General features: G+C 36.8%; 1 protein-coding gene across 1 annotated transcript in view; it reads right to left on the minus strand.

The window, feature by feature from the left end:
• The window catches only part of MED13 (mediator complex subunit 13), a 110,663-nt gene that overhangs the window by 8,735 nt on the left and 76,222 nt on the right, over positions 1–25,706 (minus strand). The window contains exons 17-27 of the mRNA XM_030297000.1: positions 16,797–16,958; positions 13,779–14,002; positions 12,170–12,359; positions 10,759–11,221; positions 8,429–8,648; positions 7,394–7,585; positions 6,979–7,202; positions 4,124–4,266; positions 3,509–3,667; positions 3,213–3,398; positions 1,138–1,286 (exon numbers count right to left, since the gene is read on the minus strand). Coding sequence (XP_030152860.1) covers positions 1,138–1,286; positions 3,213–3,398; positions 3,509–3,667; positions 4,124–4,266; positions 6,979–7,202; positions 7,394–7,585; positions 8,429–8,648; positions 10,759–11,221; positions 12,170–12,359; positions 13,779–14,002; positions 16,797–16,958 — 2,312 coding nt within the window. The remainder of the gene's footprint in view (positions 1–1,137; positions 1,287–3,212; positions 3,399–3,508; positions 3,668–4,123; positions 4,267–6,978; positions 7,203–7,393; positions 7,586–8,428; positions 8,649–10,758; positions 11,222–12,169; positions 12,360–13,778; positions 14,003–16,796; positions 16,959–25,706) is intronic.

The following is a 25,706-nucleotide window of genomic DNA, read 5'->3' on the forward strand; positions in this document are numbered from 1 at the left end:
ACTAAACACTAAAAATTAGGATGGAGGGAAGAAGATAGTGTTTTTCCTATTCTTATGAGAAAATTAATATTTCTATTATGTTTCTCCTCACAGCCCTGATACAAATGGCAGATTAGAGCATATACTATAATCCTCAAATAATCTGGTCTAGCCATACCTGATTAGAAGCTATGGTGAGTGGACGAAGGACTAAAGCCAAGAAAACATGAAGTCAGGGACAGCAGAGCCTTAGAGACTCTTTATAATATATAATTCAACATTATCAACAAGAGCCAAGCTATGGCAAGAGCCCAAATATCCATCGACTGATGAATGAATAAAGATATGGTACATATACACAATGGAATATTAGTCATCAAAAAGAATGAAATCTTGCCATTTCCAACGATGTGGATGGAGCTAGACTGTATCATGCTAAGCAAAATAAGTCAGTCAGAGAAAGAGAAATACCATAGGATTTCACTCATATGGGGAATTTAAGAAACAAAACAGATGACGGGGCGCCTGGGTGGCTCAGTGGGTTAAACATCCAACTTCAGCTCAGGTCATGATCTCACAGTTCATGGGTTCAAGCCCTGTATCGGGCTCTGTGCTGACAGCTCAGAGCCTGGAGCCTGCTTCGGATTCTGTATTTCCCTCTCTTCGGCCCCTTCCCTGCTTGCACTCTGTCTCTCTCTCTCTCTCAAAAATAAACATTAAAAAAAAAAAAAAGATGAAAATATGGGAGGGGGGAAAAAGAGAGAAAGGGAAACAAACCATAATAGACACTTTTTTTTTTTAATAGACTCTTAACAATAGAGAACAAACTGACGGCTGATGGAGGGAGGTGGATGGGGGGACGGGCTGGATGGGTGATGGGTACACTTGATATGAGGAGCGCTATGTGTTGTATGTAAGTGATGAACCACTGAATTCTACTCCTGAAACCAATACTGCACTGTATGTTAACTAGAATTTAAATAAGAATTTGAAGAAAAAATATACGATTCAGGTATTAACATCTGTAAGACAAAAGTGCATGCAGGTACTATAATTCTCACTTCTTGTTAATTTCCAAGGAAAAAATAGTGTTCTATTTATCAATCCGTTACTAAGTTAATGAATGACATTTAGATTAAGCTTTTATAACAGGGTTACCTTGCCAGCATCACCTCCATGGGGGTAATGAGATCCTGGAGAATGTACGGGAGACCCCGTTGGAGATGCAGGAAGAATATTAATGATATCAGGGTCAAGATCATCTCCTGTGTCTAACAAATCAAAGATACCCATTCCATCTGCTCCATCTATATAGGAGAAAGAAAAATAAATAAATATTCCATTTTTCACATCCTGTGGTCACTTGCAGAAGAGGGTTAAAATAAATTAATGAATTTTAATCAAAATGGGTTAATTAACATCTATTTAATGCCTACTATGTGATAGGTATTGTTCTAGAAGCCATATAAACAACTATACATTATACACAAGCATGTGGTAGTCTTAATAATGCCCTCCCCCAAAGATGTCCACATCCTAATCCCAGGAATGTGTGAATATGTTACCATAAAGAACTTTGCAGATGTGATCAAGCTAAGGATCTTGAGATGGGGAGATTATTCTGGATTATCCAGGTGGGTCCAATGTAATCACAAGGGTCCTAATAAGAGGGAGGCAGTAGGGTTAGAGTCAGTGAAGGACGTATGATGATGCTATGCTGCTGCTGCTGCTGCAGATGGAAGACAAGAGGTGCAGGTGGTCTCTAGATGTCGGCAAAGAAACAGATTCTCTCAGAGCCTCCAGACAGAATCAACCTTGCAGACACCCTGACTTTAGCCCACTTAAGACTGATTTCAGACTTTTGACCTCCAGAACTATAAGAAAATAAATGTGTGTTGTTTAAAGATACTAAGCATGTGTTAATTTGTTACAACAGCAACAGTAAAATAATACAAAACAGCATGCTTGGAATGAAAATATATTTAAAATGGGACTATGCACAATTAATACTCTAGTTCTTTATTAAATAAAATATTCAAGTTATTGTAAAACATATTAAAAGAAGAGAATATTAAATACTCCCTACTTGTGACTTTAGAGATGTGCCGTGTTCTAAGGTAATTCAGGGCAACAATGGAATATCATTTATTTTCTCTTCTACTAAAATGTAATCTATTAAGTTCATCTACAAAAGCTATATCCCTACTATGGCAGTTTAAATAAACTACTATATTATTTTGGCAAATCAATTTATAAAGGAATATAAAATGTGCCACAAAGTCTATTGTCTATGTACAGGTAAACAGCACAGGCAAAAACCTATACAAACATTTTATGATCAATGTTGCCTTTTAAAATAAGTAAATATTTTTGAGACAATTCATAGCACTAGTTCCAGTATCAATAAAGTAGAAGAATGGTTGTATTAGTTTCTTATTGCTACTTTAACCAATTACCACAAACTTTTTTTAATGTTTTATTTATTTTTGAGAGAGTGCAAGTGGGGGAGGGGCAGAGAGAGGGGGGACAGAGGATTTGAAGTGGGCTCTGCGCTGATAGCTGCAACCCAATGTGAGGCTTGAACTCATGAACCTCATGATCATGACTGAGCTGAAGTCAGATGCCCAACTGACTGAGCTACCCAGGTGCCCCACCACACACTTAATGACTTAAAAAAACATATCTTAATTCTCTACAGTTCTGGGGGCCAGAAATTCAAAATCAGTTTTACTGGGCTGAAATCAAAGTACTGGTTATTAGGCCAAAATCAAGGTACCAGGAGGTCTATTCTCTTTCTGGAGGCTCTAGGGGAAAGCTTTTCTTGTCTTTTCCAGCATCTAGAACTATATTCCTTGCATTCCTTGGCTCATAGCCCCTTCTTTCATCTTCAAGGTCAGCAGCATAGCATCATTTCTGACTTTGCTTCCCTGTTTCCATCACATGGCCTTCTTCTTTTTTGTGTGTAAGCAAACGTCCCTCTGCCTCCTTCTTGTAAAGATACATGTGATTGCATTTAGGGCCCACCTGCATTACCCAGGATAACCTCTTCATCTCAAGATCTTTAACTTAATCACACATGTAAAGTCTTTTATGGTCATATAAAGTAACATTCACAGGTTTCATAAACATTTATAGGATGCAGATAGGTTTGGGGAGGAACTCTTCAGATGAATTAGCCACAATCATCAAGACTTACTTTATATTTGCAAACCTTTAAAGAACAATTCACCTACCATTGTTGGGATTAAAAGCTAAGTCCAAATTTTCAGTGGTATAAGTAGCTGAAGCTACTTGCACAGAAGCAGAAGTAGGGAACACAAGTATATGAGTACATGATGTGTCCTGTGGGGTATTTAGCTGAGATGTCTGCATGTTTAGAGTAGTACTTCTTCCAAATACAGAACCAGTTGACACAGAATCTGAAAAGAGAATTTTTTTTCTTTCAATAATAGAAGAATCAATTTTATATGATACTTAGAAGTGCAAATGCATGAAGAATTAAATCGGATATAAACTAAGGATAGCTAACCTGGCATAATAACAAAAGAGCCTTGGGGTTCCATTGCTACCAAGCAAGCACTGAGAATGCTGGGAGAGTCTGCAGCAGATATACCACACATTCTACACATGTCCTTGAGCCTTTTACTTAGAGACTGCAAGTTTCGACGACTCAGCAAACTGCTCCAATCTGTGGGTATCAACAGTAAAAATATAACATCCAAAGTAACAGCATTGTTAACACCCTGTAGAACCAAAGTTAAAACATAATGGTTTTTAAGTTACTGCATTCCTCAAATAGGAATCATCATCAAACCAAAAATCTTGCTGACGTTACTCAACATCATACATTTTAATATAGGTCAACATCAATTGATCTGTTAAATAGGGGATGAGCTGCAATAATGGGCAAAAAGAGGAAAAAATGGAAGACAAAAAAAAGGACAGTAGTAATAACACTGCCATTAAGTCAAAACAAAGTAAAATGTCCTTTCAAAATTGGAATTAGGCCATTTGTGAACTAGATATTTGTGATTCCTCTTTGAAAACAAACAACTAGTTTTATAACCTCTGCATTTTATTCAGTACATTTACATAGATGTAGTCTGAACAGTGTATGAATTAACAATCAAAAGCACAATTTTACCTTTCAATTCTCCATGACCAATCCTTCCTAAGCGGCCAATTACAACTCTCCATGGTAATGAGCTCATCTGTACAAGTCCTAAGCACCACTCCCAAAGTTTCTGTAAACCAAACCTTCTAGCAGATCCTTTTTTCCGACGAGCCCTATTGTATAGAAGACAAGAGACAATTAAATATTTCTAAAATTCATATGACATTTTAAAAGAGCTCAAATTTGTGAAAAACTGGTCCCTTAATTTTAATGCTTGACACTTTCTACATAGTCCTAAGCAAGAATATACATAAAATCATAGGTTATGCTAGTTTGTGTTTTTATAATACACATTAAAATATTTTAATTTTTTTTTAAATGTTTATTTCCGAGACAGAGACAGAGCATGAGTGGGAGAGGGGCAGAGAGAGAGGGAGACACAGAATCTGAAGCAGGCTCCAGGCTCTGAGCTGTCAGCACAGAGTCTGATGCGGGGCTTGAACTCACAAACCGTGGGATCATGACCTGAGCCGAAGTTGGTCACTCAACCGACTGAGCCACCCAGACGCCCCAACACATTAAAATATTTAACTTTTAAAATGAGGGGCGCCTGGGTGGCGCAGTCGGTTAAGCGTCCGACTTCAGCCAGGTCACGATCTCGCGGTCCGGGAGTTCGAGCCCCGCGTCAGGCTCTGGGCTGATGGCTCAGAGCCTGGAGCCTGCTTCCATTCTGTGTCTCCCCCTCTCTCTGCCCCTCCCCCGTTCATGCTCTGTCTCTCTCTGTCTCAAAAATAAATAAAACGTTAAAAAAAAAAAAAAATTTAAAATGAAAAATAGTTCATGAGCCATCAAAATTCACCAGAAACACTGCTCTACACCAGAGACTGTCAAACTTTTTCTCTAAAGGGCCAATATACTAAGCTTTGCAGGCCAGGCCATCAAGATTCTGTTGCAACAATAACTGCTGCTGCAGCATGAACGCAGTCCTTCAGAATACCTAACCACACAGGTGTGACCAGATTTGGCCCAAAGGCTGTGGTTTGCTAACCCTTGCTTCATACTTTAAGTTGAAGAATATCAAACAAAACACTATGTTTCTCAGACCAAACAACACTGTTGGGTTTTCTGCATATAAGTCCTTTATTAGGCAAGTACATAACATAAGCACTCTCTGGCTGAGCAATGATTGACTAAGTACTTAACACATAACAAGCATTATGCGCAATTTACATGTTATACCTCATTTCAGCCTAACAACCCTATGAGGCAGATAAAATTATTCTCCCAATTTTACAGAGAAGCTGAAGCTTAGCTGGCTAAAGTAGTTTTCTCAAGATCACATAGCCAGTAAGTGGCAGTGTCGGGATTTGAACCCAGATCTCTAAAACTCTAGAGTTGGACCTTTCTACTTCAGTGAAATGGCAATACTATCTTTGTACTGGAAAGGTGATATTATTCTTTCTCTACTCTTTCTCAACCTTCACAGATAAGCATACTATTTCCAAAGCTCACTAACTTAGCATTTAAAAAAAATCAAACTTATGGGGCGCCTGGGTGGCTCAGTTGGTTAAGTGTTTGACTCTGGATTTTAGCTCAGGTCATGATCTCATGGTTCGTGGGTATGAGCCCTGCACTGGGCTCTGCATTGACAGAATGCAGCCTGCTTGGGAATCTCTCTCCCTCTCTCTGCCCCTCCCCGATTTGTGCCCCCTCTCTCGCTCCCTTTCTCAAAAATAAGTGAATAAACTTAAAATAAATAAATAAATAATAAAAACTGTGTCAAGGAAATAAGGTATGAAGTACTTCTCTAAGGTTTATTAAAAATAGCCAATAAAACATTATAATAATATAAAATTAATGTTTCTATATTTCATTTCTTCAGCATCACTATAATCTAATAGTCATCAAATATTTCTATATATAACCAATTTCTGAACTTAACGAAACTGAACCTTTATATAATAAAAAAAATAATAAAGGATAGAACCAAACCTCAAAATTTTTTGAAAATTACTTCATGGACTTGCCTTTCAGGTTCTCTTAGTCCATGTTCACTAGCCTTGAAATATATTACTAGAAATGTCTATTAAGTTATAACTTAATATGAGGCTTACCTGTTGTGATCTATTACTTACAACCTTCAGAAATAACTAGCCATGATACCTAATTACTACCAAGAAGAATTCTAAAAAATAAGGCCACCATTTTCAGAAGACACTCCAATATTTAATTTAAAAGGCAAAATTTTCAGTCAACAATTTTAGTAAATGAAGTTAATGCAGTTAATTAGGGAGTATATTTTAGATGGCACATGAGAGAAATAAATGTCCTAGGATGCTTTACTAGATTTTTTTTTTTAAATTGCAGAGGCTCTCTCATTCCATGCTTCAAAGTTTTTTAGGCTAAAATCATTGTGTCAAGCCTTATTACATAGAATTTAGGTACTTTACTCTCTTCTATGTAACAAAAATCAAAATTATTTTTTTTCCATTTTTTTTAATGTTTATTTATTTTTTCAGACAGAGACAGAACATGAGCGGGGGAGGGGCAGAGAGAGAGGGAGACACAGAATCCGAAGCACGCTCCTGGCTCTGAGCTGTTAGCACAGAGCCCGATGCGGGGCTCAATCTCAAACCACGAACCATGAGATCATGACCTGAGCCGAAGTCTGACACCTCTCAAAATTATTTCTAATACTCCTAAATTATACAATATACTACCTACCAAAAAAAAAAAAAAAAAAGTGAATATCACCCACAATTCCAAAACTTAATGATATAACCTTCCAATTTTCTATTTTTCTATTCATTAATAATGAAACATAGTGTGTGTGTGAGTATTTTTAAATGGATGATCTAATGATACACTTAAGGAAACAGAAGTACCTATTCGGGACATCGATGTTAATGATACAAGTTTCTAAAAGTTCTCCATATAGATCTGTGCAAGATGCAAGAATCCATCTTTGATCATGTGATAAACAGTAGCCCACGAAAAGAACATTGTATTTCTGTCCAGCTTCTCCAAATGTTTCTCCTAGCTCTGTCTGTTTATCCTTCACTGGAGCCAGAATAAAAGGTGGTGTATAAAGTCGAATACACTCTGGTCTCTGTAAAATAAAAAATTAAGGTACTATTGGTACTATGCAATCCTAAAAATCTTTTACTGAAAATGTGGTATCTCTATTCAATTATAAGATAATTGGAAAATGAGAACTAAACAGAGGATTGTACTTAGTTTTGTATAAAATCATAAAATGTATAATCATTCAATAATTTTGGTCACAGAAAACATACTTACATCAGGACTTTTAAGAGCAGTTTCCATGGCTAAACCTGGACCAAAGCCAGTCAATGTTTTCACGTTGGTTGATGTTGGAAGTGGTCTCCGACACTGGGTAAAGGCCGAAAAAGCCAGGGATTTTAAATGCTGGGTATATATTTGTCTATCTTCGTGCTTCACAGGTTGCAACAGGTACTGACAAGGAACAATCTAAGAATTATAAGCAAATATTACAAAGTTAAACTTGTAAAAATAAAAATAAAAAGAACTGTGGGTCTAAATCTCTAAAAACTTTTACCAGAAAATTTAAATAAAACCTAATTAAAACTATAACCTAAAGAATTATATTTTATTACATAGGTTTTTAATAATTTTACTAACAGGTTAGTTATATAAAAACTTTAAAATTTCTACACAGTAGTTATATTAATACTGCCATTGATTAGTTCTGTTTTGGTCTATAAAGAAATAATTCAAAATATCTGTAAAAAAGTTAGTATCATTATTTACTACTTTTACTTGAAATCTGTCTTATTTAGAATTCTAGTTTATATAGGCCCATACTCTAGGGGTGTCTGGGTGGCTCAGTCGGTTAGGTGTCCGACTTTGGCTCAGGTCATGATCTCGTGGTTCATGAGTTTTGAGCCCCACGTTGGGCTCTGTGCTGACAGCTCTGAGCCTGGAGCCTGCTTCAGATTCTGTGTCTCCCTCTCTCTCAACGAAATAAACGTAAAAAAAAAAAAAAAAAAAATTATATAGGCCCATGCTCTAGTCTTCTATTTAAGCATATGGATTTAAAAATTAGTTTATAAAAGCAACACAAGAGAAATATTTAATGTACTTAAATGCAATCTTTTTATCCTCTATTAATGTGATATGACTGTAAAATTTATCTTCATAAACTCCTGAAGATCTCTATCATAATATCACTTAAAGTAAAATAGAACCTCGTTTTTAAAAAAATTAATTTGGATACAGAATAGTATTTTTGAAACTTCTATCTACATCAAATTGTTTTATATAAATTTAATTTGCAACATTTACCATTCTTACCTGTACAGAAACAGTACTCTTAATATGAGGAGGAAGAGTCTGGACCATTTCCAAAAAGCATCGAAGTAGCCCCAAAGTCCATACATTAGAAGAATTAGTGCTCTCGTCTTTATTTTCATAGGTAAAAGGATCAATTATATAAACGACAATTGCAGGTGGATAAGTGATTGCATGTGAATCACCATCTGTGGGGATGCCCACTTTATCCCGATCCATCGTGCTAAAATTTAAGGTAGAAATATATAGTTAGGAAAAAAGTTGTACTGTACCTTTTTTGAGGTAGTATCAAAAGCAGGTTCTTTCCCCTCTCCAAGCCCCAAGGAGAAAAGAGTAGTTTATTAGGAAACGTAACACAGGATTACAGAGAATACATGTTGTGTGATATTCCCATTCTCTTCTGTGTGTTCTAGAAAAGGCTCACCACCCCACAGCTGCCACCTGAGTATGCACTGGGAAAATCACAGAAGACTTCAAGTCATCAGTGTTAACTACCTCCTTCCTTCCTTGAATCTCCTAGCAGACATGTATATACCTAAAGTTTTTACATTCTGGAACTGCCCCGTCATCTAGAACTCAACTTCCCCCAAATAAAACATTTTCACCAAACTTTTAAAAATTCATTTGTCTTTGTTATAACCTTTTAAAGCACTTGAGCACTACATTTTCACTCACAAAACTTGCCAAGTTACTTCTTGAACAGCTTTACAACACACTTAAGTAGACTTATAATTTCGCTACTCTAAACAATGTTCTTCTTTGGAAAATTAGTCCTATAGATAATTACTCCCATCAAGTCGGTTCAGTTTAACACACTAGTTTCTAAAGAGGCCTGGTACATATAGTTAATAACTACAGGGAATAGAGGATTTAAAAAGTAGATCCAGAAGGTGAAAGTGTTTTAGCCAATATATATTTTTTTAAACATCAAGGTATACCTCAGAACACTTCAGTGACAAAAATATTTGGTCTTACTAAGGAATCGTCTTGATCCCTAAATACTTTATCCTCTCCCTTTTTTCTGGTGGTGTCAGAGAGCCTGTCTAAAAATTAAGGGACATCTCTTTCTTTCCAAAGAGAATAGTAAAACATTGTGCACACAATCTCATGGTATACAAAGACCCTTGCATTAAGAGGTCTTGAATTAAAAAAGGGAAAAGTATTCCTAAAACCACAGAATATCAGAAATGCCAGAGCGCTTAGTGCTTTAGTGAGAAATCTGAGACAAAGGGAAGTTAAATGGGCTGCTGAAAATCACAAAGCACAGCTAGACCAGAAAGGAACCAGGTTTTCAAACTTAGTCAATGTTCTATTACATTTTTAGACTATACTAATCCACTTCATACTTCATAATTTTAATGGTGAACGAGCTTCGTTCTTTGATGGTGATACAATTTTTTTAAAAACCCCAAATCTATTTAGATATTCAAGATGAATGGATCCATCTAGGTAATTAATGGTTTGTTTTTACTTACATAAGTGAGTTTTTTAACTTTGAGCCAAATGCATCTAGGTAGCTGAAAGATTATTACCAAGCTCCGGCTAACCTAATCTATAAATCAAAAGGAAGCTCCTTCAAAACCTCCTTCATAAAAGGAATAGAGAGCTGCCATCATCATTGTTGTCACTATAAATAACTCATATGTTTGGAAAGTATTGTATAAAGCACTTAATGTACATTATATCCTACTGCTCCCATTCTACATTAAAGAAACATGCTCAGAAATATTAGACAACTTTCCTAAAGTAAGACAGCCAGAAAATGGCAGAGCTAAGATTCAAATCTTGGTTATGACTCTTAATAAGTTCTGAACAGACTAGTTCAATAGTAACTACTATATCATTGGGAGTGATTTGCAAAGGCAAATCTACTTGACAATTACGTCACAGAAGAGATTCAAAACATCACAGGACAGGTGAACTAAATGGTTTTCAAGGTCTTAATTCCCACACTGAGATTTTAGGATGCTATGATGAAGGCTTTATGAAGTCTGCATTATAATTTTTTTTAATGTTTATTTCAGAGAGAGAGACAGCATGCATGCAAGCAGGGGAGGGGTAGAAAGAGAGAAGACAGAAAATCTGAAGCAGGCTCCATGCTGACGGCACAAAACCTGACATGGGGCTCAAACCTACAAACAGTGAGATCATGACCCGAGCTAAAGTTGGACACTCAACTGACTGAGCCACCCAGGCACCCCTGCATCATACTTTTATAAGTAAAATAATCAACGTAACAAAAACTAAAATTTCAAAGATAAGACCAAAAAACTCTGTGTTCATTCACAATGTATTTACATTTCTGTGAAGAATAGTATATTTAAAAAAGGTACCTTTCAGATACATCAGGATGTGGCTGAGTGGGAAGTGAAGATGATTCTCCAGAAATCCCAGCTGTTTGTAGAGCTGATGACTGTTGCCCTCCTAGCTGGCCATTCTGAACTGTACTCGCTTGTGTAGACATGGATCCTGTAGCACTACTGTTCATACTGCCAAAGGGTGGAAATGAGGGTAGTTTATTTGATGGTACTCCACTACTCAAGTTGGAGGATGATGAAGATGAAGTTGAAGTTGTGGTCAAAGTTGAATTAGCTGTGGCAACTGAAGAAGACATGGCAACACCTGAAGTCATTGTCATAGTGCTACTTGCTGCAGATGCTAGGGTGGCAGATGGAGTATTAGCATTTCCAGTATTTGTCATCTGAGGTGGAGTAATCAAAGATTGACTTGTAGGGGCAACTAAATTTGGCTGGGAGAGTAGAGAGCTGTCCAAAGGCTGGGAAGCAAGATAAGGACCTAAAGATAATAAAAACAGGCAGTATATTTAATTCTTTATTTTACTGATTGGTTCTTTTTTTATTCTACTATGTGAATAATTATCTAGTTGATGCTTTTTTAAATCACCCTCCCTTAGTTACTTGCTAGCAGTGTAGCAGATATAAGCTTTTTATTTCCCCCCAGAAACTGAAGAAACAAATTTTAAATGGAATTGAAAAAGCCAGCATTTTCATACAAAATAAAGAAATGGTTCCTATGAAAGTATAACAAAATTATATTTACTAGGCATAATTAATTAGATGAAAATAATATCGAGCAAATTTTCATCAAACCATTCAAAGGGTTCCTAATATTGAGTGAATTGGGAGCTAACTAAATATAAATAAAATAGAAAATGTTATTATGGGATTCATATTATCAGGATGTCTAATGAGGGTCAATATTTTGGTTCTGTGTTTCCTTGGATTAAGTCTAAAGTAAGTCCATTGACATTTAATTCAATGTTAATTCAAGGGTGTTAAAAGCAGTCTTAAATAGATGTCATTTTCTTAGTTCCAACAAAGAACTGTTTCTTGGTGTTGTAGAGGTAACAACAAGTCATTTTATCTCTAAACCAATAATAAATCTTAATGTTAATAAGCTTAAATAAAAACACAAATTCATCAGATCCAAAAGAAGCAAAGGAAATTGTTTATACCCTCAATTTCTTCTTACCTGATAGAATCCCTATTTTGGGAATCAGCAAACTTTCTCTGTAAAGGGTCAGACAGTAAATATTTTGGGTTTTGTGGGTCTCACAGTCTCTGTCACAACTATTCAGCTCTGATGTTATAGCACAAAAGCAGCCAAACAATATGTAAATGAGCATGGCTGGGTTCCAATAAAATTTTATTTACAAAAACAGCTAATACACTAAAGCTACACTTTGCTACCACTGATCTTATAAAATAAATGCAAATTTAATACCTAAGTCATATCTGCAGACTTGTGCATAAAGCTTGAGTTTAGAAAATGCTTCATTGTTACCATCAGCTGCCTGAGAGAACCATTCTGCTACCAACTTTTCTGATAGTTTCTTTGATGCAGTAGATCCAACTCTCATGATCCCATCTGTCAACAGTCGAGAAATAGGTCTATGCTGACCTAGTCGACAGGACTAGAGATATACATAAAGAAAACAGAATCAGTGAATTTACTATAGTATTTGAGCACACGTTATAAAATAAAGCATTTAATTTATTTTTACTTATTTTTTAAAATATCTCTTACATATTTTAAATAATTATTTATTCATTTATTTTTATGTAATCTCTACACCCAACATAGGGCTCCAACTCACAAGCCCAAGATCAAGAGCCACATGCTCGAACAACTGAGCTAGCTAGGAGCCCCAAGCATTTAAGTTATTTAAAGTAAGCTTTATAATTTATAATTAACATTTGGAATAAAAATATCAAGAGTGAAACGGTACATCTTTTTCTCTTTCACATGAGAAATCCAAATTAAACTATCTCCGATGAAATAAAACACCTGGATAAGAATGGCACAAGAACCATAGTTTGAAGAATGAAAACTTGCAGAATACAGATATAACTGAGCATAAAAATGCACATATATCCCAGTCAAATCAAAATAAAAACTGTATATACATTATGAATTTGCCAGCTCTCCCTCCAATTCTATGGGCCACTGATGTCTATTACAAGAAGCCCAATATCAAGTTAAGTTTGTAATACTAAATTAAGAAAATATAGAGAGGATTTCTTTACTCTTAAGACTTTCAAAGGCTTTAATAATCTAATATGAATAGTGAATCTCTAAAAAAGTAATATAAAGCATGTTTCCCCAGAGCTATTTAATCATGGAACTTTTGTCTGGAGAGACTTTGCAGAACAAGTAACACTCTGGGAAATAATTATTTCTCAAACACACTACAGATGACTTGCAATTAAATGGAACATTTATAAGGAACTAAACTAACACAAACTAACAACTCAGATTGTCAAATTAAATTTTAAGGACTGGATTTCCAACATTTGTAGGAAAAGAAAGGTATAATCAAGTAAGGCTTTATGTCCTGTACCACTTAAAATTTGTAATCACTGCACTCATGATGGCTACAACATGAGAGTTATAACTTTAAGAAGATCAGTCAAGAATTTCAAAAAAAAATAATGATCATAGAGAAATCTAGCACAGCTTTATTTTATGAAAGTGAGGCCTAGTGTCAGTACCTGAGGTCCTAGAGAATCAGGACTAGAATTTTCATAAATGTAATTTTTTCCTGGCTATTTAATACTACCCTTTGTTTCAGAAAAAAGATGATCATAAAAGGTACATATATGCCCTTGAAGGTTTTTCCCCAATATAGCAATTTCTACTGTGACACATGGCACACATATCCAACAAAGGGTCCCGGTCTAATGCTGTGAAGAATATAACTGGCTAGTATGAGAACTACACAACTAGTCTCACATCATTATTATTCTGTACAATCAACTAAACTGCCCAGTATATTTCATATATAAACATACAAATTATAGTCTTAAAATGCTACCTCTTTTTAAACACCTACCTCATATATTGCAGTGAGGTCTCTAAAAAAGCTTTTGGCTCCATTTAACAAGGCTTCATTTTCTGGACATAGTACAACATAGGCTATATCTCTTTGAGATCCATAGGGTTCCAGCATAAGTCTCTCCCAATAAGGGAGTGCAAATGGAGAAAGCACCAGAAAATCATAATCATAACCCAACAAAAACGTAGGGATTGGCAGTGGTTCTGGGGATTCATCAGTTCCTAAATAAGAAAATCAGATTTTAAGAAAACATTTTACAGCAGTTACATGTCTTTTTTTTTTTTAATGTTTATTCATTTTTGAGACAGAGAGAGAGAGAGAGAGAGAGAGAGAGCACATGAGCATGTGTGCAGGTGGGGGAGGGGAAGAGAGAGATGGGGACAGAGGATCTGAAGTGGGTTCTGTGCTGACAGCAGCGAGCCCAATGTAGGACTTGAACTCATGAACTGTGAGATCATGACCTGAGCTGAAGTCGGATGCTCAAGTAAGACACCCAGGTGCCTCTGTCTTCTTTTTTATTTAAATGTCAAAATTACTGAAGTCATTATTAGAAGTAATTAAAGACAAAAACACGTAAAGCCAATGACTGAGACGCGTCCACAGTTAGGCATTTGCTAAATGATCTTTATAAAACATATGATTTATACCTCATTTAAATGTAAATCCATTGGAGCACCTGGGTGGCTCAGTTGGTTGAGCTTCTGACTTCAGCTCAGGTCAAGATCTGCTGGTTCACGTTTGAGCCGCACATCGGGATCTCTGCTGTCAGTACAGAGCCCTATTCAGATCCTGTCCTCCCTCCTTCTCTCTGCCCCTCCCCCACTAAAGCTCACACACTCTCTCTCAAAAACAAATAAACTTAAAAAAAAATAAGTGTAAAAAAATTAATTTAGAATGAAAAAAGAAGTACAAAAGAAAACATGGAAGAGGAGTTTTATTTTTTATAAATTTGGACTGGGGAAAGCCCTTCTAAGCATAACATAAAAACCTGTCCATTTAAAAGTTGATTAATCTGGGGAGCCTCGGTGGCTCAGTTGATTAAACGTCTGACTCTTGATTTCAGCACAGGTCATAATCTCATTGTCATGGGATGAGCCACACATCAGGCTCTGTGCTGACAGCACGAAGCCTGCTTGGGATTCATTCCCTCCCTCCCTCCCTCTCTCTCTCTCTCTCTCAAAATAAATAAACAAACATTTTTAAAAAAGAGTTAATTATTATAACTACATAAATTTTAAAATTTGGCACAAAAAGCATTATACAAAAGCCAAATGATTAAACAATGAATTGGAAAAAAGATGTGCAATACATATGACAAAAGGTTCATTTCCTTACCATATAAAGGGGACTTATAAATCCCTAAGAAATGATCAACAACCTAACAGAAAAATGGGTAAAGGATATGAACAAAATCCACAAAAACAAATATACATAAAAAGATCTCAATCTCATTAAGAGAAGGCAAATTAAAATGGTGAACAGTTAATAACATTTACTATGTGCTAGATACTGTTCAAAGATCTTTACATATATTAACTCTTTTAATCCACACAAAAACCATGAGGCAGATACTAACATTAACCTCAGTTTTAAATTTTATTTTGAGAGAGAGACAGAGAGAGAGAGCGTGCGTAAATAAAGGAGAAGCAGAGAGAGCGAGAGAGAGCGAGCCAGAGAGAGAGAGCCAGAGAGAGACAGGGAGAGAATATCCCAAGCAGGCTCCACACTCAGTCCGGAGTCCAATGTGGCACTTGATCCCACCAACCATGAGATCATGACCTGAGCCGAAATCAACAGTTGGGACACTTAACTGAGGCACCCAGGTGCCTCCAAATATATTTTAAAAGCTCCAATTACTCCCACCTTTCAGAGACAATCTTCAATAGATAGTTCAAGTATTTTTTTTTTTAAGTTTATTTATTTATTTTGGGAGAGAGACAGAGACCACGCAAGTCGGGGAGGAGCAGAGAGAGAGAGGGAGGGAGAGAATGTCAAGCAGGCTTCGAGCGGACAGCGTAGAGCCTGACGTGGGGCTCAAACTCACGAAACTGCAAGATCATGACCTGACCCAAAACCAAGAGTAGGACGCTTAACCAAATGAAGCACCCAGGCACCCCAATAATTCAAGTATTTTGAACGTTCTCTTTCTTTACAGATGACCATAAATCTACTGTGTACCATATACATATACATATATATATGTTTTTTAAAGATTTTTAAGTAATCTCTATACCCAATGTGGGACCTGAACTCACACCCCGAGATCAAGAGCCACATGCTTCACCTATTGAGCCAGCCAGGTGCCTCTGTGTACCACATTGAGTATTCCTTTGCTACTCCTACAACCAGCAAATTTCTTCTCGTTTCCCCCCTTTTGTGCAAATGAAGAACTCGGGGTCTTTTATCACTACTATTATCCCCTCCATTTGCCCCATTTTTCATTCAATTTTGTAAAATGATAATTTGCAACGAAAGCAATGTTCATTTTAAAAAATTTTGGCGGGGGCGCCTGGGTGGTGCAGTCGGTTAAGTGTCCGACTTCAGCCAGGTCACGATCTCGCGGTCTGTGAGTTTGAACCCCACGTCAGGCTCTGGGCTGATGGCTCAGAGCCTGGAGCCTGTTTCCGATTCTGTGTCTCCCTCTCTCTCTGCCCCTCCCCCGTTCACGCTCTGTCTCTCTCTGTCCCAAAAATAAACAAACGTTGGAAAAAAAAAAAAATTTTGGCAGTATGATTCTTTCTTTGAAAAATCTTAGATTTCATAAAATCTCACTGGTCAGTCTAGCCTGTATAAATAGATCTAGGTGAGGCTGTTCTTTCTGAAGAGGGGTTGGAGAACCCAGTAAACTGAATGTTGGAAATGTTCAAACAAAGGTTAGGACTGACCACACTGGCATTAAGCCAAGCACATGCTACAAAAATATTTTAAAAAGACGAATGTGCTTATTCTAAGTTAGGCACAAAAATGGAGGACTAAAATAAAACCAGTCAATACACATTACTATAAATTACTTACCATAAGAGCCTCGGCCAGCCATTTTATGAAATTGTTGCCAAGTAAGAGGACCTTGAACTCCCCAAGGCCTTACTGTTCTTTTTTTCTGAATAGCATCCTGAAGAACTGGCTGAAGAGATAGGAGCATTCGAAGTATATCCTGTGAGCACTGCATACTCACATCTACAACCATTAAAAAAGAAAAAAAATAAGAATTACTATTGCCAACACAAAGAACTTTTTTTTTTTTAATGTTTGTTTATTTTTGAGAGGAGGGGAGGGGCAGAAAAATAGAGACACACCGAATCCTGAGTAGGTTCCAGGCTCTGAGCTGTCAGCACAGAGCCTGACACAGGGCTGACACAGGGCTCAACCCCACAGGTCGTGAGATCATGACCTAAGCTGAAGTCAGACACTTAGTCGACTGAGCCACCCAGGCACCCAAGAAATAAAATCTTAAAAAAACAAACACATGAAAAAAGTTCAACTTTCATCATCAAGATTAAGCATCTGTTTGTGCAGAAAACTGTATTAGTTTTGATCTCAAATGATCTGTAGAAATGGTTCTTCTAGATCCTTACCAATGAACAGACGTAATGAAAGTTCTTGTAACTCATCTCCACAAAAAAGTTAATCATTAGCTCACTAACCAATTTATAAATTAATCAAAAAATTTCTTCCTTTTTGCATTTGTTTTGGATGATTTTGGTAGTTTTGGTAGTTTAGGAGAAAGAACTCTACCTCACAGTGAAATGAGTTATAAATTGTGTACCTTAGTTACTACCACTATGGTAAAATAATCTGATAGAGAAGACTAGTTACATTGACTAAAATTTAATTTGGAAAGTAAACCGTAACAATTTTGAAATACAGAACTTATACAGTAACAGATAACTTGCTCACACTACAAAAAGTGTTATAATATCCACAGATATTTTGTAAACCTGGATTACAGATTTATAGATTATCACATTATCATGACCTGCATTTCTGACCCACTATCAGAATGGGTATGAAAGATGTTGCTCTCAAATATCAAAAGGCTTTAAAAAAAAAAAAAATCACTAAATGTTACTGATATACTTAATCTGCTCCCCCAGTAGGTTTAGTTGTAGCATTAAACATGCTTGAGTACTTTTACAGTAAGTCATTTAACTTTAGTTCATTATTATTATTGCCTAATTTATTATATCTGCTTTCATTCCCTATATCTAAATAGCATATGAATTAGAAGTAATTTAATTTCAAATATACTGCTTAATAACTATTATGCTTAAATGAACTACTGCATACACAATAGAATATGTAGTCAGTAAAGTAACAACAGAGCTATCTGAAATGGACTGACTTACACACTGGTAAAGCAAAAGCAAGTTATAAAACTATCCATAGAGGATATTTTACACAAATAGTATAAAATATAAATGTGTATTCACATAAAATGAAATCTAGAAAAAGTTGCTATTGGCTAAGGTGGTTTGTCATAATCACATGGGAACTTTTTAAAAACATGCAGAGGGGTGCCTGGGTGGCTTGGTCGGTTAAGCATCCAACTTCGGCTCAGGTCATGATCTTGCAGTCCGTGAGTTCGAGCCCCGCATCGGGCTCTGTGCTGACAGCTCAGAGCCTGGTGCCTGTTTCAGATTCTGTGTCTCCCTCTCTCTGTGACCCTCCCTCGTTCATGCTCTGTCTCTGTCTCAAAAATAAATAAACGTTTAAAAAAAAAATTTAAAAACATATGCAGAGCTACCCTGAGAAATTCTGACCTGGGTTTAGCTCAGGAATTTGTATTTTGAATACTTTTTCATTCTTTTAGAAAGTATATTTATTTAAGACCTACTATGGGCCAAGAATTACGCTAGCTGCAAGAAATATACTGTGTAAATTAATTCTTATTTACATCTTGAGGGATCTTATAATCTTGTGGGGGAGACGGACATGAAAAAGAATATAAATGTATATAGTGACAAGTGCCAAGTCTCTGTTTAAGCTGAAGCCTGTTTCGAAAGCAATGATTAAAAGGGTATAAAACAATTTTTTTTTCTTTTTTTTTTCAACATTTATTTATTTTTTGGGACAGAGAGAGACAGAGCATGAACGGGGGGAGGGGCAGAGAGAGAGGGAGACACAGAATCGGAAACAGGCTCCAGGCTCCGAGCCATCAGCCCAGAGCCCGACGCGGGGCTCGAACTCCCGGACCGCGAGATCGTGACCTGGCTGAAGTCGGATGCTTAACCGACTGCGCCACCCAGGCGCCCCAATAAAACAATTTTTAAGAGGGATCATGAAAGATAGCACATAGATCAGTAGAAACATTACTGAACACCCAGAAATCTCACATTTATGGTCAATTTATTCTTGACAGGGCATCAAGACAAATTAACAGGGAAAGAATCTTATTGACAAATGGTTCTGTTGACAGGTAGATATTCACATGCAAAAGAATAAAGCTAGACCCCTTCCTTACACCTAATACAAAAGTGAATTAGGAATTTATTACACTCCCATATATAAGTGCTACAAGTATAAAACTCTTAGAAATAAAAACGCAGGAATATATATTCATGACTTAGGGTTAGGAAAAAGCCTTTGTAGATGGGATGCCAAAGCACAAGCAATGAGAGAGTAAGTATGCTGAACTTCATTAAAGCTAAAATTGTTTCTGCTTTGGGGCACCTGGGTGGCTCAGTTGGTTAAGCATCCAACTCTTGGTTTCAGCTCAGGTCATGATCTCATGTTTTGTGAGTTCAAGTCCCATGTCAGGCTCAGTGATGACAGTGCGGAGCCTGCATAGGATTGTCTCTTAAAATAAATTAACTTAAAAAAAACAAACAACTCTTCTATCTCAAAGCATACTGTTAACAAAGTGAAAAGACAACCCAGAGAACAGGAGAAAACATTTGCAAATCATGTATCCGACAAGGGACATGTATCCAGAACATGTAAAGAACTCTTATAGGGGCACCTAGGTGACTCAGTTGGTTAAGCATTCGACTTCGGCTCAGGTCATGATCCTGTGGTTTGTGGGTTTGAGCCCCGCATTGGGCTTTGTGCTGACAGCTCAAAGCCTGGAGCCTGCCTCGAATTCTGCGTCTCCTTCTCTCTCTGCCCCTCCCCGTCTCACACTTTCTCTCAAAAATAAAAAGTTAAAAAAATAGTAACTCTTACAACTCAATGATGAAAGGATAAAAAGTCTAATTACAAAATGAACAAAGGTTCTAAAAAGATAATTCTCCAAAGATATACAAATGGACAACAAGCACATGAAAAGTCATTAGGGAAATGCAAATCAAAGCCACAATGAGATAATACTTCACAGTCACTACAATGACTGTAATAAAAAAAGACACAAAATGACAAGTGTTAATGAGGATGTGGAGAAAGGAGAACCCCACACACTGCTGGTGGGAATGTAAAATGGTGCTTTGGAAAACACCTGGCAGTTCCTCAAAAGGTAAAACAGAGTTCTATGACCCAGCAAGTCCACCCATTGAGTAATGAAAACATGTTCACATAAAAACTTGTACACACATGTTCATACCAGCATTATTCATAATAGCCAAACAGTAGAAACACTCCAAATGTCCATCATCAGATGAAAGGATAAATAAAGTATGGTATACCTGGATACAACAGAGTATTATTTGGCAATAAAAAGCAATTACGGGGAGCCTGGGTGGCTCAGTTGGTTGAACACCCAACTCCTGATTTCAGCTCAGGTCATGATCTCACGGTTTGTAAGTTTGAGCCCCCACTGGGCTCTAAGCTGACAGTGCAAAGCCTTTTTGGGATTCGTTCTCTTTCCCTCTCTCTGTCCCTCACCTCATGCTCTCTCTCAAATAAATCTTTAAAAATTTTTTCAAAAAAAAAAAGCAATTAACTACTAATGCATGCTACATGGATGATCTTTGAGAACACTATGCTAAGTGAAAGAAATCAATCATAAAAGACTACAGTATGATTATATTTATGCAAAATGTACTAAAACATCTATATCAGAGAATGTAGGGGCACCTGGGTGGCTCAGTCGGTTGAACGTCCAACTTCAGCTCAGGTCATGACATTGTGGTCCATGAGTTCAAGCCCCGTATCAGGCTCTGTGCTGACAACTCAGAGCCTGGAGCCTGCTTCTGATTCTGTCCTCCCTCTCTCTCTGCCCCTCCCCCACTCACACTCTGTCTCTCAAAAAATGAATGTTAAAAAAAATTTCATATAGAGAGAATATAGTTGACTGGCATGGAAAGGGAGGGTTTGGAGGGAACTTCTAATGAGTATGAGGTTCCTTTTCATGGTGATGAAATGTAAAATTGACTGATGATGGCTATACAACTCCATGAATACACACCTTGCTTTACTGTGTTTCACAAATACTGCATTTTTTTAATAGACTGACAGTTTGTAGCAACCCGCAACGAGCAGGTCTATTGGTGTCATTTTTCCAATAGCATTTGCTTACTTCATGTCTCTGTGTCACATTTTGGTAATTCTCCCAATATTTCAAAGTTTTTCATTGTTATTACATTTGTTATGGTGATCTGTGATCCATTAATGATCTTTGATGTTACTGTTATAAATTTAGGGGGCACCACGAACCATTCTCACATAAGGCAACAAACCTAATAAATGTTGTGTGTGTTCTGCCCTACAACTGGCTTTTCCCCCTCTCTCCCTCTCTTTGGGCCTCTTTATTCCCTGTGACACAACAATATTGAAATTAGACCAATTAATAACCTTACAGTGGCCACTAAGTATTCAAGTGAATGGAAGAGTTGTACTTTAAGTCAAAAGCTAGAAATGATTAAACTTAGTGAGGAAGGTATGTTGAAAGCCCACACAGGCTGAAAGCTAGGCCTCTTGCACCAAATAGCCAAATTGTGAAAGCAAAGGAAAAGTTGAAGAAAATTACAAGTGCTACTCCAGTGAACACACAAATGATTTTAAAAAATCAGTCTGTTAGCTGATATGGAGAAAGTTTTAGTGGTCTGGATAGAACACAACATGTCCTTAAGCCAAGCCTAATCTAGAGCAAGACCCTAACTTTTTTCAATTCTGTGAAGGCTGAAGAGAGGTGAAGAAATTGCCAAAGAAAAGTCTGAAGCTAGCAGAAGTTGGTTCATGAAGTTTAAGCAAAGAAGCCATCTCCATAACACCAAACTGCAAGGTGAATCAGTAAGGCTGTTTAAGTTAACTTCCTGCAGCAAGTTATCCAGAAGATCTAGCTAAGAAAATTAATGAAGACGGCTACACTAAATAATAGATTTTTCTTTTAATGTTTATTTATTTATTTAGTTAGTTAGAGAGCAAGCGCAAGTTGGGGAGTGGCAGAGAGAGAGAGAGAGAGAGAGAGAGAGAGAGAGAGAGAGAGAGAGAGAGAGAGAATCCCAAGCAGGCCTCATGTTGTCAATACAGAGACTGACATGGGGCTGGATCCCATAATCCATGAGATAATGACCTAAGCCGAAATCAAGAGTCAGACGCTTAACTGAGCCACCCAGGTGCCCCAAATAATAGATTTTTCAATGTAGATGAAACAACCTTCTATTGGAAGAAGATATCATTTAGGGCTTTCATAGCTAGAGAGAAGTTAATGCCAAGTCAAAGGACTTGCTGTCTTTCTTGTTAAGGGCTAATGTGGTTGGTGACATTAAGTTGAAACCAATGCTCATTTACCATTCTGAAAATCCTAGGGCCCTTAAAAATTAAAAAAAGAAAATAAAAAGAATTATGTTTAATCTTCTCTGCCCTGGAGCTATAAAATGAACAAAGCCTGGGTGATAGCACGTCGTTTACCTCATGATTTACTGAACATTTTAAGTCCACTGCTGAGATCTATTGCTCAGAAAAAAAGATTCCTTTCAAAATATGACTGCTCAGTCTATAGCCATTTGACCCTGAACACACCCAATCTCCTCAAAATAGGACTGCTCAATGACAATGCACCTGGTTACCCAAGAGCTCTGATGGAGAAGTACAATGAGATTAATGTTGTTTTCATCCCTGCTAACACAACATGCATTCTGTGGCTCATGGATTAAGGATCAAGTCTTATTTATTTAAGAAATAATTTCATAATGTTGTAGCTGCCATAGATAGTGATTCCTTTGATGGATCTGGGCAAAGTCATTGAAAAGCTTCTGGAAATGATTCACCACTCTAGATGTCACTTAGGAACATTTGTGATTCATGGGAAGAGGTCAAAAAACAGCATTAACAGGAGTTTGGAAAAAGCTGATTGCAACCCTCATGGATGACTCTGAGAGATTCAAGACTTCAGTGGAGATGAGGTGGAAATACAGAACTAGAATGTGACTGAATTGCTTGAATCTCATGATAAAACTTTAATGGATGAGAAGTTGCTTCTTATTTTTGAGACAGAATCTACTTCCAGTGAAGATGTTTTGAAGATTGTTGAAATGACAACAAAGGATTTAGAATATTACATATTCTAAATATATATATATATATACATATATATGTGTATATATATATATATATATATATATATATATATATATACACACACACACACACATACATACATACTTTGTTGGTAAAGTAGCAGCAGAATTTGAGAGGATTGACTCCAATTCTGAAGGTTCCACTGTGGGTAAAGTGCTATCAAACAGCACCTCCTACTACAGAGAAACTGTTTATGAAAGAAGACTCAATCAATGTGGCAAATCTCACTGTTGTTCTCATTTTAAGAAATTGCCACAGCTACCTCTCAGTCTTCAGCAACCACCATCCTCTCAGTCAGCAGCCATCAACAATGAGGCAACCAGCAAAAAGATTTATGACTTGCTGTAAGCTCAGATAATGGTTATTAGCATTTTTTAGCAATGTAGTATTTTAAAATTAAGGTTATACATTTTTTAGACATAATGCTGCTGCACATTTAATAAGACTACAATGTAGTGTAAATGTAACCTTTATGTGCACTGGGGAACCAAAATATTCATTTGACTCACTTTACTGTGATATTCACCTTACTGTGGTAGTCTGGAACCAGATGCACAATGTTTCCGAAGCATGCCTGCAGTAAAAACCATTCAACCATCTGTACACTTATAAATGAGAGAATTGTATGGTATGGCAGTCAATAAAGCTGTTGAAATCAGAGTTATCTTGGAGTTTTGTAATGGTGAGGATGGGCAGAAATATGGGTAATTTTTACTTCTCGGTTTTTTCATTGTCTAGATCCTTTCTTTTCAGCAAGTATGCATTTTTTAAAAAATTAGAACAAAGCTTTTTGGATGTTGAAAAAAAAAATTAACATTACCATTAAGATACACAAACTGCTGGGGTGCCTAGATGGCTCTTTTGGTTAAGCGTCCCACTCTTGATTTCTGATCAGGTCATGATCTCGCAGTTCGCGAGTTCGAGCCCTATGCTGACAGTTGAGCTCTGCACTGACAGTGTGGAGCCTGCTTGAGATTCTCTCTCTTCCCCCCCTCTCTCTGGCCCTCTCCCACTTGTACTTTCTCTCTCTCAAAATAAATAAATAAACATAAAAAAATAAAATATACAAACTGTTGTTTATAGATTTTTAATTCCTTCAAACAAATATTTTAACCCCTTGGACCTCTACCATATGCCAGGCGCTGTTCTAAGTATTTGGGATATATCAACAAGCAAACCAGACAAAAATTCTTGCACTTACACAGAATTTGCATTGGGTAAATTTAATGGAGATAATAATAATAAATTATACAGTATGTTAGAGGGTAATATGCACTCTATGGAAAAAAAAACAAAACAAGCAGGATGGAGAATGTGGAGAGGGGTTTGCAACTTTATACTGAGAAAATGGTATCTGAGAAGACTTAAAGGAGACAAGACAGTTACCCATGTAAATATGTGGGGGAAAGTTGTCTCAGGCAGAGGAAACAATTAGGGCAAAGGTCCTACCTAATGTAGGACTTTTCCTTTCATGATGCTACTGTAGTTTAATGAAAGCATTCCAATAAATATTACACATTTAGGTTTTAAAGCACTGTTTTATACCGAAATGTATAAAAAGGCATTGCTCTTTTTGTTTTAAATTATTCTTAAAAATTATTTATTTATTTACGTAATCTCTACACCCAATGTGGGGCTCAAACTCATGACTCTGAGATCAAGAGTGGCATGCCCTTCCAATTGAGCCAGCCAGGCACGCTTATTTTCAATTAGCTTAACACAAGTTCTTAGGATGAAATTTATCTTTATGGTTGTAAAGTTTCGGTTTACATTAATGTCTACTGTTACACAAAAAATATTAAGACTCAATATTTTCTATTATTTGGAAAATAAGTTGGTTCTTTTTTTTGAGGTGCATCTGGCCTAAGTTCTTTTTTTATTTTTTATTAGAGGTAAAATTGACATAACATTAGTTTCTAGTGTACAATGTAATGATTTAATGTTTGCATATGTTGTAAAATGATCACCACAATGCCTCCACAGCCTATATTCTTAACTATCACCTACAGCTGAAAACAATCCTGCCCTTTTTTTGAACATCTACAACATTCACTTATACCTTTTTCAACTTGGTCCTTGAGTACAATGAGTTTGATGAATCATCAAATTATGTCATGAACAAAATATTAACCACTGGTCCATGTATTGCCCTCCTATCTTATATCATAAATTTTAATAATATTATGAACAACTATGATCTCATGACCCAAGAACTAGAACATCACCAAAGTTCTTCTCTCTATCCTATCCCTCCCTCAGCTTTTTAAAATTAACCACTATCCTGGGGTGCCTGGATAGCTCAGTCGGTTAAGCGACTTAAGCCGAGGTCTGACTTCGGCTCGGGTCATGATCTCGCAGTTCATAAGTTCAAGCCCCGTGTCAGGCTCTGTGCTGACAGCGTGGAGCCTGGAGACTGCTTCGAATTCTAAGTCTCCCTCTTCCTGCCCCTCCCCCTGGTCATACTCTGTCTAA

This window comes from Lynx canadensis, chromosome E1 (assembly GCF_007474595.2).
Source record: "Lynx canadensis isolate LIC74 chromosome E1, mLynCan4.pri.v2, whole genome shotgun sequence".
NCBI lineage: Eukaryota > Metazoa > Chordata > Mammalia > Carnivora > Felidae > Lynx > Lynx canadensis.